We start from the raw sequence: 16,466 nt of genomic DNA, 5'->3' as shown, positions 1-16,466 counted from the left end.
GAGAACAGGAAAAATAGATTACAGCAATAAGACCATACAGGGAAAGCAGATGAGGTTTCTTAAAAATGCACAGATGTAGAGTAATAGCATGAGGTTTATAGTGGTGTATCAATGCTTGCAGAAACTACGTGGTTTTGACTTAAAATATGTAGACACAGATAATGATGGGGATACATGCTGAGAAACCCATTGTTAGGCATTTTTGTCATGTGAATATCAGAGTACTTCCATGAATTTAGGTGGTATAGCCTACTATCCACCTAAGCTGTACGGGAAGGCAAGGCTACAAACCTGTCCAGTATAGTTTTACTGAATACTATAGGCACTTGTATCAATAGTGAGTATTTGTGTCTAAACAGAAAAGGTCCAGTAAAGGGATGCTAAAGATTTTTAAAAATGGCATATATAGGGCACTTGGATGACTAGAACTTGCAGAAGTGGAAATTGCTGATTGAGAATAAAAATCCTAGGACATACTGCTGTAAACTATAAACACGGTATACTTAGACTATGGCAAGTGCTTTTCTTCATTAGCCTTAGCTTAGTGAACTTGATAAACTTTAAAACTTTGACTCTTGTAATACTTAACAAACTACAGGTGTACAAAAACAAACTACAGGTGTACAAAAAGATTTTTTTTTTTAAGACGAGTCTCACTGTCGCCCAGGCTGGGATGCGGTGATGCAATCTTGGCTCACTGCAACCTTTGCCTCTTGGGTTCGAGTGATTCTCCTGTCTCAGCCGGGATTACAGGCTGGGTTTTTTTTGTTTTCATTTTTTGTATTTTTGTAGGGGTTTCACAATATTGCCTAGCCTGGTCTTGAACTCCTGACCTCAGGTGATCCATCTGCCTTGGCCTCCCAAAGTGCTGAGATTATAGGCATGAGCCACCATGCCTGGCCTCAAAAATACGTTCTTTTTTTTTTGAGACGAAGTCTCTGTTGCCCAATCTGGAGTGCAGTGGTGCAATCTTGGCTCACTGCAACCTCTGCTTCCAGTGTTCAAGTGATTCTCCTGCCTCAGCCTCCTGAGTAGCTGGGACTACAGGTGTGTGCCACCATACCTGACTAATGTTTCGTTTTTTTAGTAGGGATGGGATTTCACCATGTTAGCCAGGATGGTCTTGATCTTCTGACCTCGTGATCCTCCTGCCTCAGCCTCCAAAAGTGCTGGGATTACAGGCACTGTGCCCAGCAAAAATACAACCTTTTTTTTTTTTTTAATTTAATTTTTTTAAGACGAGGTTTCACCATGTTGGTCAGGCTGGTCTTGAACTCCCAACCTCAGGCGATGCGCCTGCCTTGGCCTCCAAAGTGCTTGGATTACAGGCGAGAGCCACCATGCCTCGTCTACATTCTTATTCTCTACATTTCTATTAAAATTTTTTTCAACTTTTTTGTTAACTAAGCCACATTAGCCTAGGCCTACCATAGGCTCAGGATCATCAACATGTCATTCATCCAACATATATTGTCCCACTGGAAGGTCTTCGGGGGCAATAAGATGACGCTGTCATCTGTAACATTGCCTTCTGGAATACCGCCTCAGGCTTTTTTTTTGGGGGGGGGAGCACACTGATAAAAAGTACAATAAATACGTAAACCGGTAATATATTTTTTCAATATCAAGTATTTAGTACTGTACCTAATACAGGTTTCTTCACATCAGCATCGTACTATGCTGTTACAATTGCTACAATAGCTCCCTTATAGTCTGGGCCCACCATACATGTGGTCTGTTAACCAAAACATCGTTATGCAGCTTTTATTTTTATTTTTTGAGACAGTCTCGTTCTGTTGCCCAGGCTGGAGTGCAGTGGGGCAATTTTCCCTTACTGTAACTCTGCCTCTTGGGTTTAAGCGATTCTTCTGCCTCAGCCTCCCCAGTAGCTAGAACTACAGGTGCGTGCCACCATGCCTGGCTAAGTTTTATATTTTTAGTAGAAACAGGGTCTCACCATGTTGGCCATTCTGGTCTCGAGCTCCTGAACTCAGGTGATCTGCCCGCGTTGGCCTCCCAAAGTGCTGGGATTACAGGCGTGAACCACCGCATCTGGCCAGCTTTTTTTTTTTTAATGGATAAATTTTTCTTTTTCTTTTTTCTTTCTTTTTTATTTTATTTTATTTTATTTTATCTTATTTTATTTTGTTTTGTTTTGTTTTTTTGAGATAGGTTCTTACTCTCTTGCCCAGGCTGGAGTGCAGTGGCACAATCTTGGCTCACTGCAACCTCCCCATCTTGGGTTCCAGCGATTCTCCCACTTCAGCTTTCTGAGTAGCTGGGACTACAGGCGCATGCCACCACTTTTTGTATTTTTTATAGAGACAGGGTTTCACTATATTGGCCAGCCTGGTCTCAAACTCCTGACATCAAATGATCCAAGCACCTCGGCTTCCCAAAGGCCTGAGATTACAGGCATGAGCCACTATGACCCGTTAGGCAGCTCTTGACAGTGCTAGCCTAATGAGCAAGGAGAGAAGATGAGCATTGTATAGGGTGTGGGTTTTTGTTGGAAATTGTTCAAGGAAAAAAAGGGTTAAGTTGAGGGTTACAAGTATATATTGAGCCCATTAAAGGGTGGCCTGGACTCTGGAAATACAGGGTTAAAGTTATTTGAGAAAGTCTGAGGCTACTGCCCAAACAGTTCCTTAACGAAGAGCCAGTTGCTCCCTGACTCATGGACTTGGCAGCAGAGGTCCCAAGTTTTAATGCTGTGCAAATTCTAGGAGATGACTTTCTGAAAACGTTAGAGCCTGTCTATGCTAAGGATCTACTTTTCTTACTAAAATACCTGATACTGTTGAAGACAGTGCTGTTGCTTGAGGCTGCGTTTGTTTTGCGTTCTTAGGCTGGATGTTTTCCCTCTGTCTTCACAATATTTGTACTCCACAGATTCCCTGAATCTTAGGAATCTTCTCAGTCAAGATGGGAGAAGTGGAGAACAAGTGGAAAGATTGCAGGGCTTTTACTTGCACATTTGAACAAGGGGATTTAATTTAAATACATACTGTCTCAGATGAAAGTTCTAGGTGCTTAGGGTTAGTCAGTAGGCAAGGTACTTAGATGCTCTGCAGGGCTTACATTTCATGGGGTTACCAGTCAACATACATTCTCAACTCCCCTCAGAAAATTGCCTCAGTTTATTAGCTTAGAGCTGAGAATTGAATGCAGGTGTGTCTGATTCTGACCCCAAAATAGCACATAGCTGGCTAGCCCAAGCTACCATACTCTTATCTGAGTCCAGCTAGCTTTCTCACTGTCCTCCTTACTTCAGCTACTAAGAATGAAGTGGAATGGTATAACAGCATTCCACTTCATCCTTAGCCATAGTAATGCTTTATTTATTTATTTATTTATAGACAGAGTCTCCCTCTGTTGCCCAGGCTGGAGCACAGTGGTGTGATCTTGGCTCATTGCAAACTCCGCCTCCTGGGTTCAAGCAGTTCTCTGCCTCAGCCTCCTGAGCAGCTGGGATTACAGGAACCCACCAACACGCCTGGCTAATTTTTCTGTTTTTAGCAGAGACAGGGTTTCACCATCTTGGCCAGGCTGGTCTTGAACTCCTAACCTCATGATCCACCCACCCCGGCCTTTCAAAGTGCTGAGATTACAGGCGTGAGCCACTGTGCCCAGCCCAGGGTAAAGCTTTTTAAATTTATTTTTTATTTTTTTAACAAACTGGATTTTGACTCAGTTTCAAGGCCCTTAATTGACAACTTGTGGCATATCTATACTATAAAATACTATCCCGTAATGAAAAGGGATTGACTATTACAAAATGCAACAAAGGATCAATCTCAAACATGCTCAGCCAGACACAAAGAAGCACATACTGGGTGGTTCCGTTTATGTGAAATTGAAAATAAACCAGTGCCAGCAGATAAATGATTGCTTGGGACCAGCAATTGGGGGTGGGAAGATTACCTGAGAAGAGGTGGTGCTGATACCTGGATACATTTGTCAGAACTGAACTGTACACTTAAAGTTGATGCATTGCAAAACTGGTCCCCTTCAAAAAGCTGTTGACATCTACTTAATTTCCTGTGAAGGCCTGCCTGCAAGGCATGGTCAAGCACACTGCCTGTTTTCACTCTCATCTCTTGCCACACTCTCCCGGACTAACCCTGCCAGTTGCCTAGCCTTTGTCCACTGGAGGTCCCTGACATACTCCTTTGTATGGCTGACTATCTCCTGTTTTTTGGTCTTAGCCTAAATGTTACCAAGAGGTATTCTGGCTTCTCTATCTTCCGTGCCCATCAAACTGGTTTTTCTCAAAGCACTGGTAGCCAACCAGCATTTATATCTTGGTGTATTTGCTTATTGCCCACCTTCCCTAGTAGAAAAGAAGTGCTTTTTTACTGCAGGGACCTTGCCTGTCTTTTAATGGGGGCCCGACACTGTAGGATCTCAGTGAACTGTGATTGAATTTACAAGAAGTGACTACTAAAATAGTGGTATTTATGAAGTGGGTTTTTGTTGTTGTTGTTGTTGTTGTTTTTAAAGATGAGGTGTCATGATATTGGTCAGGCTGGTCTCGAACTCCTGACCTCAGGTGATCCGCCCACCTCAGCCTCCCAAAGTGCTGGGATTACAGGCGTGAGCCACCGTGCCCGGCTTATATTAAGTGTTGTATGAACATAACCAAATTTAAGATTCAGGCATATGGTAAATAGGTCATATTGGTAAATAGGTACATGAAACTAGACTTGAGGGTGTGAATGGTGGGGAAAAGAATGTGTGGTATAAAATGGATTTGGAGTCAAAAGACATTCTGACTAGACACCACTTCAACTGTAAATTGGAAATGATCCTGCCTCCCTACTTCATGAAATTGATCACAAAGAAATGTGAAAATAACCTGAAAACCATAGTTAGGATTATTAGTTAACAGCTAAAACGTTTGGAGCTTTCATTATGTGGCAGACCGCTCATTCAGGATTCACAGCTCTGTGAGAGTCGTTACTATTCCCAGCCATATTTTGTAGATGAGGAAGCAGAAGAGTCTCAGACTGTTGCTTGCTGGGATTTATAAGTAAATGTTGGTGGCAATATTCAAATGCAGTACCTCTGACTCCTGAGTTTTTCTTACTCAGAACTGCTCTTTTGACTGGACTTTTTGGTCGATTTGTTTGATAGGTGAGATTGGCAAATATACTTATCTGAACATTGAAAAATATTGCAAGCATTTTAGATAGGGTATACATATTACATACCCACTCCATCCACAAACAATAAAAAATAGTAACCGTATAGAAAATTGGAAGCATGATTCTTAGCCAGGAGATACTTCAGACTAGCAGATGGTAAGCCAAAAATCTCTCTTCACTGGGTTTGTCAATCTTCCTATAAAGCAAGGTCAAAGATGGCGGCCATGACTCAGGTCACCGGTGGGAGCATTTCTGTCCATTTCTATTTATGGTTGGTCATTGCATCCTGTCTTGGGATCGGTTCATTTTCTCCAGAACTTGGGAAGTTACGAGTAACTCTGCAAGTCCAGTTCTGGCAATCAGAATGTCTAAGTAAATTCAGCCCAAAAGCTTCACGCAGGAATTTTTCCCATCACTGAGCACCTGGTTTGAAAAGGTTTTCTGCACTTGTGTCCAGTATTGAAAAAGGCTGTTTAAAATAGCCTGAGCTTTGAAAGGGAACTTAAAATAGCTTGCAGTGAGGCCTGATATTTGGAACAATTACTAATGTTTTATATTCATGACTTCAGGAAATAGCACCGTTTGTCAATACCTACCGCAGTTTATGCTCTAGTGAAATGGGACCATCAACCATTGCCAATGCAAGGAGGCTTTAACCAAATAGTCCGGATTCCTGAGTTTTGCTTGAACCAGTTCTCAAGTGTCTTTCTCATTATGACCTATTTTCCTTAGCGTCAGGCCCAAGCAGAGCTTGCTTGACACCGGCTCTAGACAGTGAGGCAGGTGCGTGATCAGAACACCTACGTTTTGGGGTTGGTGAGAAGGACAGGAGTTACGCCTCTGGAAGGGGCGGAGGCGGTAAGAACCAGTGTCTTGAATGGGGTCCTGGTCAAATGAACGAAGCTGCTTAGTATGCAAACGGAGGCAAGTCTTAGCCTGGTATCGGGAGGAGGCCGAAAGAGGGCCTTAGCGTGGTCGCTGACCAGAGTCCTGCTGGATGCTCTCCGCCGTGCAGCCGCCGGTGCTGGGGTTGCAGTGACGTCTCGGGGCCGCTTGGTGGTAGCCGTGTGTTTCCAGAGCTGGCTTGCCTATGGGAAAGCCTAGCTGGGATCCCGTGAACCGACCCCAGAGCCCCGGAGGGGGAGAAGGGTGGGAAGGAGAGAGGCTCCGGAGCCCCTTTCGCAGCAGCAGGGACGTAAGAAGAGGAAGGGGCTCACTTAAGTGGGTAGCCAGTCAAGAGCGTGGCTGGGAAACTCCACGATCACAGGGCGAGTAAAAGCGACCCCCCTTCAGTGGAGCCGGCCCGGGGCTGGGTGTGACCCGCCCTCTCCCGGGTCCCCACTCGAGCGCTGATGAGTGAGCGCGAGTAGCGAATGTGGGCAGGTGAGGACGCTCCTACCTAACTGCGTTCTTGAGGAGCATCGCCTGCCCAATTTGGGCAACGTTTGCGCGAAGGAGCGGGTCACTGCGCTCGGGCGCAGAGCTCCGACGGCTTCCAGCGCTATCTCCGGTCTCGCGGGTCCTGCCCCTTCGGAGCTGCAGGTCCTGTCGCCGAGAGTCTGAGCGCCTCCCCTCCAACCCGGAGCCGCCAGGAGGAGGAGGAGGAGGCAGCAAGAGGCCGCGGCAGGCAGGCGAGAAGGCAGGGCCGCCTTTGATGTGGGCTCGGCGCACCCAGGCTAGCTGAGCGCCCGTCCGGCCGCGCCCCAAGGGGGGAGCCCCCAGGCCCCGCATCCTCATTGTGCCGGCTCGGGCCCGGACCCGCCCCCGGCCCCCCGCCCCCTCGCCGCCCGCGCGTAGAAAACGCCCCGGCCGCCGCCAGTGGTGGGAGGCGGCGATGCGCACGGCCGGAGAGACGCGGAGGAGGAGACATGAGCCGGCGGGTGCCCAGACGGAGCGGCCGTGACGCGTTAGCGCCGCAGCCGCGCGCCCCGAACCCGGAGCGCTGAACCCTGGCCCCACGCAGCCCCGCGCCCCTGCTGGAGAGCTTAACCCGACTTCCAGCCCCGCTGCGCAGGCTGTCCGCGGACTGAACCGGGCAGCCAGCCTCCCGCAGACGCCCGGACGGCCGGTCAGCAGTGAGCAAGCTTCCCCGCACCAGCCGGACGCCTTCTGCACAGCGGCTGCCGACCCGCAGCCTCTGCGCCAGCCCGGAGGGCGCAGCGCTCGGGAGGAGCCGCGCGGGGCGCTGATGCCGCAGGGCACGCGGCGGAGCGCCCCGGAGCAGCAGAGTCTGCAGCAGCAGCAGCCGGCGAGGAAGGAGCAGCAGCAGCGGCGGCGGCGGCGGCGGCGGCGGCGGAGGCGCCCGGTCCCAGCCGCGCGAAGCGGACATGTGCAGGCTGGGCTAGGAGCCGCCGCCTCCCTCCCGCCCAGCGATGTATTCAGCGCCCTCCGCCTGCACTTGCCTGTAAGCGCCCGCGCGCGGGGCTGCCCACCCTGCTTGGCCGTCTGTCCGTGTGCCTGTGCCCTGTGCCTCTGTCTGCCCGCCCGTTCGTTTGCCCGACTCTTCGACCGCGTGTCTGTCTGTCCTTGCGCCCCCTCCCTCAGGTCCCACTGACCGCTTCTCCATCTTTTACCCGCAGGTGTTTACACTTCCTGCTGCTGTGCTTCCAGGTACAGGTACGTGGGCTCCTGACTTTGACCTCCCCCGCCCCTGCCTCGCGGTACCTGCTGACCCCACTTACCCGGCCGCGCCCCCTCCCTGTGCCCCACCCCTCCTGGGCGCCAAGCCCAGTGCACCTGTTCCCAGGACGCGGAAGGGCGGCTCCGCGCGCACCCTGCGCAGGCGGGGGACCGGCCAAGGGCAAGGGGCTCTGCTTCGGAGTTAGAGCCGGCCCGGGCAGTCGCGGCCTCTGTCGGCCTTGGTTGGGAGGAGATCCCGCAGAGCCGGCGGACTCAGCCGCAGCAATCTGCCTGGCTCTAAGACCCCTGCCCGCAGCCAGCGAGGGGTAGGACCTAGGGATTTTCTCTGCCAACCTTCCCTTAACATCGCGGCTTCCAAACAAAAAGGCTTTCAGCCGAGTGGATTTCGAGTCCAGGGAGAAAGCTTCAGTGGTAAATTACCCTGTGGTTTTGAAGTCGCTTGCTGCACTGAGACACACACACAGACACACACACGCCCGGGACGAGTGGAGGCACGGGGTGCCTAGGCTGAGTGGCAGTTGCCCGCGAGGCCGCTCCCGGACGGGCCGCGCTCAGCACGCCCTCGCCCAAGGTGGTGCAGCTCTCGCTGGTTCCCCGCCTGCTCCCCGTTCGCTCGCTCTCCGTGAATCAGAAGAGGGCTTGGCGCTCAGCCTGGAAAGCACTTGCTAAAATCTGATCTGTTACTTCAGCAGCTTTCAGACTCGGGAAGGTCTTGGCACGCAGACAGTTGGAACGCTCTGGCTTCCAAAGCCGTAGAAATGAAGGAAAAAGGGTGGGGGGGGGGAGGGAAAGAGAAGAGGGAAAAGGGAGCCGACTTCAGCCCCGATTAGAACCAGACCAGGGCTGCCAGTGCATGGATGGGAGGCGGGCGGCGGCGGGCAAAGGGAATAGGAAGCGTCAGCTCCCCAAGCCCCCACCCACCTAGAGCTGCAAGGGGGCAGCCAGGAGGAACTGGACGCAGGCCAAAAGAGGGTTGTCTGACCCTTCCCCCTCAGTGGAAGGCAGGTGGCTTTCTGGGATTAGAGAAGATGCTTAGACCTTAGCCTTCTGGATTCTGGAGATCCCCAGAGAGAGCCTTGAGCACAGGAAATCGGTGGTTCTCCCGGTTTTCTGGCTTAGGGAGTGTTGTGTGCCTTGAGCACTGCTGCGTGTTGGCAGTGGCGGGCCTGGTGTCTTCCTTCAAAGCCCAGGAGAGGGTTGTTACCCTCCTGATAGGCACTAAGCTGGTGGCATCCAGTGGGGCTTCAGCCTGGAAGAGTGGATGGACAGACGGACTGATGGGTTCTTTCCTCTTGTTGGCCAGGCTGGGGTCCCCAGTGACTCCTTGAATCAATACAACTGGAGTCAGTAACTTAAGACTGGCTGTTTGCCAAAGCAGATGTGACCCTGTGTGGTGATGGGGGCGGGGGTGGGGAATGGCTGGTGTCAAAGAGGGAGGCCAGTGCCAGGCATGGCCTGCCTGGTCTGCAGCTGAGTCCCCAAGCAGAGGGCAGGCCCTGGGGTCACTCCAGGGGGTCCGCTTGTCTGACTTGGGCAACAGCTCGATTCCAGAATGCTGAGCCTGGGGGCGGGAGGGATGGAGTAGCTTGGAGTAGCAGGGAAGCCTTTGGACGTGTGGCTCAAGCCTCTTGATGCCTGCTGCTCTTGGTTCTTCTTGAAGTGGGGCCCAGGAGGGGCTGCTGTGTGATCTTTGTGTTCTCCAGGGGAGCTGGAGGGAGGGAGTGTGACTCTGCATCCCACCTCCACCTCCTGGCCAGAGCTAGAGCCAGCATCTTGGGAAAGAGCTGGGTGGTCTGCCCGAGTCCAAGAGGCAGCCTTGGAACAGGTGAGGGAGGCTCCTTTCCCCGCTGCCTCCACCTTTCCCCTTCCTTTGCCCCTTTGTCTACCGACCTTTCTGCTTCCGAAGTGCCATAGGACTGATGTTTTTAACCCAGGTTCATGTACCCTTGGAGTGTAAAGGATGCGACTGTGGGAGGGAGAGGCCCTCGAAATGTTGCGCGAAAATGGTGCTCAGACGTGCTGTGTCTGGAGGAGGGTTCTTGGCTCCCCACAGAGTTTCAAAACATCTGTGACCCCCAAAGGTGAAGCAGTGTTATCCTGGGGGTTATGGGCAGGGTTGTTCCCATCCACACTATAGGAACAAAGGTGGGGTGGCCTTAATGGTTGAGATGAGGGGTGGGAGCCACATGATGTTAACTGCCAGGAGTCTGAGGCCTGCTCCCTGCTGAGGTTTGGGCAGGCTGCACTTAGTGGGTGCAGTTCAAGCTCCATTAGGGTGAGCAGGGGCCAGGGAGGCCTCTGCATGGCGTGAAGGGCTCAGGGCTTTGCTATCCAGTGGCCTAGGCCTGAACCCCAGCTCCAGCTCTGTCTTTCCCTCTCCGTGGATCCCTGGAGTCTTAGCTGCATCATTTGTGAAATGGGTGGTCATGGGGTTAAACTGGTATATGATGGGGGGCTGGGGTGGGGGAAGAAGTTGTGCAAATTCTCGTCCAGCCAGGAAGGCGCATTGTTGCTGCTGGGAAGTGGATGCGTCTGCACCCTTCCCTCCCCCACCTCAGTGTTTTCCAGGACTGGTCCAGTCTTAGCAGCTGAGTTTCTGGGCCCCTCCTTTCCTCCTGTCCATCGCTACCAGGCTCAGAATGGGTCCCTGCCCCCAGCTACGTTTCCATGAGCACATTCAATGCCAGATACCATCTTGCCCACCCCCAAAGTGGTGAGCCCCGCCCTCACCCTTCAGCCACCCTGGGAAGTGGGAAGCTGGGAATTTAATAAAATCCCTTCATCCCTTCTCCACATGACTCGGGACACCATAGATAGCTCAAATTGGAAGAATTTTAAAAATTTCCGTGGGGAGCAAGCGGCGTGACCAGTAAATTGCTTTTCTGCACTTGGCTGAGCTCTGACAATGACACCGGGCTGGGCCTTTCACGCAGCTCGGCCGGCACCTGCCTGACATTGTTCCTGCCGCCAGGCTCGGCTAGGTCCTGGCTTTCCCCAGACAAGACCAGGCATGAGGCAGGCCAGGCGGGGAGGGGTGGGGGGGCATTCCCTGGCCTCTCGTCCCTCCTGCAGCGCCACTTCCTCTCTCACCGCAAGAAGTGGTCAAGTTTGGAAGTTTCCTTCCACGCCTCCTCTTGGCCTGACTACCTCCGTACCCAGCCTTCTCAGTGAGGTTTAGAGCCTTTCTTTAATCTGGCTCGCACGGGGAAGTTGGAGAAGGTGTCCTTTGAGACAAAAAGAGGGTGGGAAGCTCTCTTAGTGGATGGCACTTTTTTTTTTTTTTTTCCTGAGTTCTGTCATCCAGGCTGGAGTGCAGTGGTGTGATCTTGGCTCACTGCAGCCTCTGCCTCCTGGGTTCAAGTGACTCTCCTTCCTCAGCCTCCTGAGTAGCTGGGATTACAGGTACATGCCACCATGCTGGCCTAATTTTTGTATTTTTAGTAGAGACAGGGTTTCACCATGTTGGCCAGGACGATCTCGAACTACTGACCTCAGGTGATCCACCTGCCTTGGCCTCCCAAAATGCTGGGATTACAGGCATGAGCCACTGCGTCCAGCCTTTTACATTCTTAAATCAATGTCACCCATCCATCCACAGTCAGGTATTCATTCAACACATACTTGCTGTGAGCCTCCTTCTTGTTGCCTTGGGAATAAGGTCTGGTTAGTCCCTGGCCTCAAAGAGCTCCCAGTTGAAAAGGAGAAAGTGCCGGATGAACAGAGGCTTGTCTATTCTGCCCCTCCTTTCCCAGCACTGTAAAGTGGAGTGAGGCAGGCTCATACATCTTCCTCCAGTTTAGCAGAGGAAGAAACTGAAGCCAAGGAGGAGTGATTTGCTTGAAGGAAAAAGGTGGTGCTTGTAGAAATTCTAGAGTGTCCCTTACATCGGGAAGCTGGTTCAGTTCTGTCAACCATTCTACAGGGACGCCAAGGTAAGAGAGGGTAATTCTATTTCACAGATGGAGAAACTGAAGCACAGAATGAGGAAGGGATTTGTTTAGGGTCATAACTAAGACCCAAGACTCTGGATTCAAGATCTTGTGTTTTTCTCTACCGTAGCAGGTGGACCTTCTTCTCAAAGAATCCTGAAATTATTCAGAAAGAATATTGCTGGGATCATGGAGGCTTAGGGACACGCTAGGGGTCTGCAGTGAGATTCTCTCTGGACTCTGCTGTAGGGGGATGTTGAGGGCCCAGGTAGGCATCTCTAGGCTTGAGGGTGTCTGAGTTGGAGTCTGCAGGTCCTGATCCTCCTGAAATGTGTTGATGTGAGAGAGTCCCAGAGTTAGAGGGGAGAACTTGGGAGGTGGGGACCAGGGGATTCAGCGGTCCTCTTCCAGCGTTTTCCCAGCGAAGGAGGAGGAGGAGGAGGGGGCGGGGCTCCCCACCAGCATTCCTGAAGCCCGGGAGAGTCACCCGCTCTGAGATAAGAAGGTAGATGTTTAGAATTTCTTGTGGTTGGCACGGCCAGTGTCAGCGGGCTTGGGGCAGCCCATCAGGGTCACAGATGCAGGCTCCACCATGCCCTGGCACACTGGACCCCCAAAGGGAGTCTAGAGGGGTATCAGGAAGAGACTTCCATTTTCTGCAGGGCCTTTTGCTTCTGACCTAGTCCTCTAGCAGGAGAGTTGTGGGTGTGGAAAATTGGGGTGCAGGCACATCAAGCCCTCAAAAATAACAATATTCATAGTGGCCACCAGGTATAGTGTGCTCACTACTTGCCAAGTACTTTTTTTATTGTTGTTGAGATGCGGTGTCTCTCTGTCGTCCAGGCTGGAGCGCAGTGGTGCGATCTCGGCTCATTGCAACCTCCACCTGCCAGGTTCAAGCAATTCTTCTGCTTCAGCCTGCATGCCATGACACCCAGCTAATTTTTGTATTTTTAGTAGAGATGGGTTTTCACCATGATGGTGAGGCTGATCTCAAACTCCTGACCTTAGGTGATCCTCACACCTCAGCCTCCCGAAGTGCTGGGATTACAGGCGTGAGCCACCGCATCTGGCTGCCATGTGCTTTTGACATCCAGGTCAAGCCTCACAATCAGCCTGGAATTAGGGAATTCCACAGAGGAAGAAAAAGGAAGGCACCGGGGCAGAAATTAACCTGCTTTTGGTCACATAGCAAGAGAGAGGCAGAGCTGGATTCAGCTCTGGGTCTGCCTGGCTCTCAGACTCAAGCTTACTTGTATGAGGGCTTTGGAGTGTGGCTCTGCCTTCCCTTTGCTGTGTGACCTTGGGCAAGTAACTTCACCTTCCTGGGTCTCAGCTTCTGCATGTGTACAATGGGAGAAGACAACCAACGGCACCGTCCCTACCGCCTCAGGTGATGGTGGAGGGGCAGTGCATGACCCAAACTCTTGTTTGCAGTCCAGACCCAGCTCCTATGCCTCTTACTCTAGGAGGGTCCCTTGCCCCCTGCCCTCCCCCTCTCATGTATAGTGGGTCCTTCCTGGGGGCTGCTGCCCTGTGGTCACTTTGGGAGGGGAGGTGTTGATTGCTCCCTTCTGTGGGTGACGGCTGCTCTGAGGTGACAGCCAGCTTTTGCTGTGTCGGTTCTTCCCTAGCTCCTCAGGACCTGTGACCGTGCATGAAGGGGCGGGTTGGCCTTAGAAAGGGCTTGGGCCTATTGTCAGCACTTTGGGCTGGAGCATGGGGATTTGTTCTGGAACACTAGCAGGTTACTGAGTCCCTTGGGCTTTGGTCCAGCTTGCTGGCTGTGTGTTTGCTCTGACATCTCAGTGGCAAAAGGGCCTCAGGCCATTCAAAATGCTGTTGTGCCAAGGATGGGGCCAAAGATAAGCCCCCTGTGGGCCACCAAGCAGAATCCCTGAATCCCTGGATTCTAATCCTGGCTCCGTCCCTGGCTCGCTGACCTCTCTCTGAGATTTGATTTCCCCACCTGGGTGTCAGTGAGGTGGGGTCAGTGGTTTCTGTGGTGCTTGAATGCATAGGCTTTTGTGTAGGTTGAATCTTGGCTGTTCTTCTTGGCAGCTGCTCAGCAAATATTCCTTAATCTTCAAACCTCTGCACCTCAGTTTCCCCATCTGTAAAATGGGATCATGAGAAATACCTGCTTCTTAAGGGTTATTGTGAGAGCTAAGTGGGATATAGCATGCAGAGTGGCTAGCACAACTCAGTGAATAATGGAGTGATAGTATTTGTTCAATGACTTATATTGTCTGTGTTAGGTGCATAACATGCTGTGGGTGCTAGAGAAAGCTAGAGAGGATGTGTTCCTTGGATCAGTGACATCAGGCCTCCTCCAGTCTGAGTTGGGAACGCGAGCTTTGGACTTAGGTCTGGATTTAATTGCCATTCTGTCACTCAGGACTGTGTGGTTTTGGGCAAGGCCCTTAACCTCTTCGAGTCTCTGCTTCCTCACCATGCTCAGAATAAGGATAATAATCCCACTCCCCTGGCTTGTTGGTAAAAGTAATTGATGACCAGATATGCAGTAGGCACTTAAAGATAGTGTTGCGCCTCATCAACAATCCACAAACAATCCACAATCCACATCAACAATCCACAAACAATCCACAATCCACATCAACAATCCACAAACAATCCACAATCCACATCAACAATCCACAAACTATCCACAATCCACATCAACAATCCACAAACAATCCACAATCCACATCAACAATCCACAAACTATCCACAATCCACATCAACAATCCACAAACAATCCACAATCCACATCAACAATCCACAAACTATCCACAATCCACATCAACAATCCACAAACTATCCACAATCCACATCAACAATCCACAAACTATCCACAATCCACATCAACAATCCACAAACAATCCACAATCCACATCAACAATCCACAAACTATCCACAATCCACATCAACAATCCACAAACTATCCACAATCCACATCAACAATCCACAAACAATCCACAATCCACATCAACAATCCACAAACTGTCCACAATCCACATCAACAATCCACAAACTGTCCACAATCCACATCAACAATCCACAAACAATCCACAATCCACATCAACAATCCACAAACAGTCCACAATCCACATCAACAATCCACAAACAGTCCACAATCCACATCAACAATCCACAAACTATCCACAATCCACATCAACAATCCACAAACTATCCACAGTCCACATCAACAATCCACAAACTATCCACAGTCCACATCAACAATCCACAAACAATCCACAATCCACATCAACAATCCACAAACTATCCACAATCCACATCAACAATCCACAAACTATCCACAATCCACATCAACAATCCACAAACAATCCACAATCCACATCAACAATCCACAAACTGTCCACAATCCACATCAACAATCCACAAACAATCCACAATCCACATCAACAATCCACAAACAATCCACAATCCACATCAACAATCCACAAACAGTCCACAATCCACATCAACAATCCACAAACAGTCCACAATCCACATCAACAATCCACAAACTATCCACAATCCACATCAACAATCCACAAACAGTCCACAATCCACATCAACAATCCACAAACTATCCACAATCCACATCAACAATCCACAAACTATCCACAATCCACATCAACAATCCACAAACAATCCACAATCCACATCAACAATCCACAAACAGTCCACAATCCACATCAACAATCCACAAACTATCCACAATCCACATCAACAATCCACAAACAATCCACAATCCACATCAACAATCCACAAACAATCCACAATCCACATCAACAATCCACAAACAATCCACAATCCACATCAACAATCCACAAACAATCCACAATCCACATCAACAATCCACAAACTATCCACAATCCACATCAACAATCCACAAACATTTCTGGGGCACTTGCTGCATACCTGGCCCTGGACTGGTTTTGAGGGAAATGAAGAAGATCTCCAAGGCTTTTCCTTCCATGTGTTCTCCATGAAGAGGTGCCATGCACTTTGGACAGCTCTGTTTTCCGTGATACCCCTCCCACCTTCTGCCTTGGAATCACATAGCACTTGGCCACTGCCTTTGATCCAGGGGACGCTCTGCAGGGCTCACAGGGATGGATGGGTTCTGGGCCCAGCACTGCTTCAGGTGGCCGTGTGATTGAGTGATTGACTGGCCCCTCTGTGGCTTGTCATTCCTGTAGGCATCAGGACAGAAACCTCCCTCCTGGGGTTGCTGGAAGGGTGAGTTCCCCCTACCCAAGGGAAGCAATTAGCACAGCACTTGGCTCATGATAAGTGTTAAGTAAATGTGAGCTGCGTTTCTGCATTCAACTCTGGGGTGCCTCAAGGCTGGCTTGTCCGCCAGCCCATGGGTTCCTGGAAGTCAAAGGGAGGTCTGACCCCTGCTGCGGGCACCATGGCACCTGGCACAGACCTGGCATGCTGGAGGAATGTTGGCTCAGTGAGTGGAGGCTCGGGGGAGAGGTTCTCCTGCGCGGGGTGGAGGGGCGTGGAAGCTGGACTGAGTCCCCGCAACCACTCCTCTGTGCCAGGGGCTGGGATGCAGCAAGGACCAGCACCTGTCCCAGGCCTTGGGGACTTGAGAGAAACTGGGGATATGTGCGGAGGAGCAAGAACTCTAGGGTAGGTTGGTAGTCTTGGCCCAGAACCAGACTCTGGGGCAAGAGGGTCTGGCCTAGGATGACGCTCCAGGTGGACCTTGAAATAAGAGCAGTCCAGGTGA

General features: G+C 50.8%; 1 protein-coding gene across 2 annotated transcripts in view; it reads left to right on the top strand.

Annotated features, from left to right (window-relative positions):
- The first annotated feature begins 6,970 nt into the window (after window positions 1–6,970).
- The window catches only part of FGF18 (fibroblast growth factor 18), a 38,602-nt gene continuing 29,106 nt past the window's right edge, over window positions 6,971–16,466 (top strand). Inside the window, exons 1-2 of one of the 2 annotated variants that reach the window (XM_003936157.4) lie at window positions 6,971–7,551; window positions 7,727–7,763. In XM_003936157.4, coding sequence (XP_003936206.1) covers window positions 7,520–7,551; window positions 7,727–7,763 — 69 coding nt within the window. In that variant the 5' untranslated portion in view covers window positions 6,971–7,519. The remainder of the gene's footprint in view (window positions 7,552–7,726; window positions 7,764–16,466) is intronic. The other variant, XM_039460555.2, reaches the window with a different exon arrangement.

Source organism: Saimiri boliviensis, chromosome 20 (assembly GCF_048565385.1).
Source record: "Saimiri boliviensis isolate mSaiBol1 chromosome 20, mSaiBol1.pri, whole genome shotgun sequence".
Taxonomy (NCBI): domain Eukaryota; kingdom Metazoa; phylum Chordata; class Mammalia; order Primates; family Cebidae; genus Saimiri; species Saimiri boliviensis.
The sequence above is the reverse complement of the archived record's forward strand: the minus strand, read 5'-3'. Positions and strand labels throughout refer to the sequence as shown.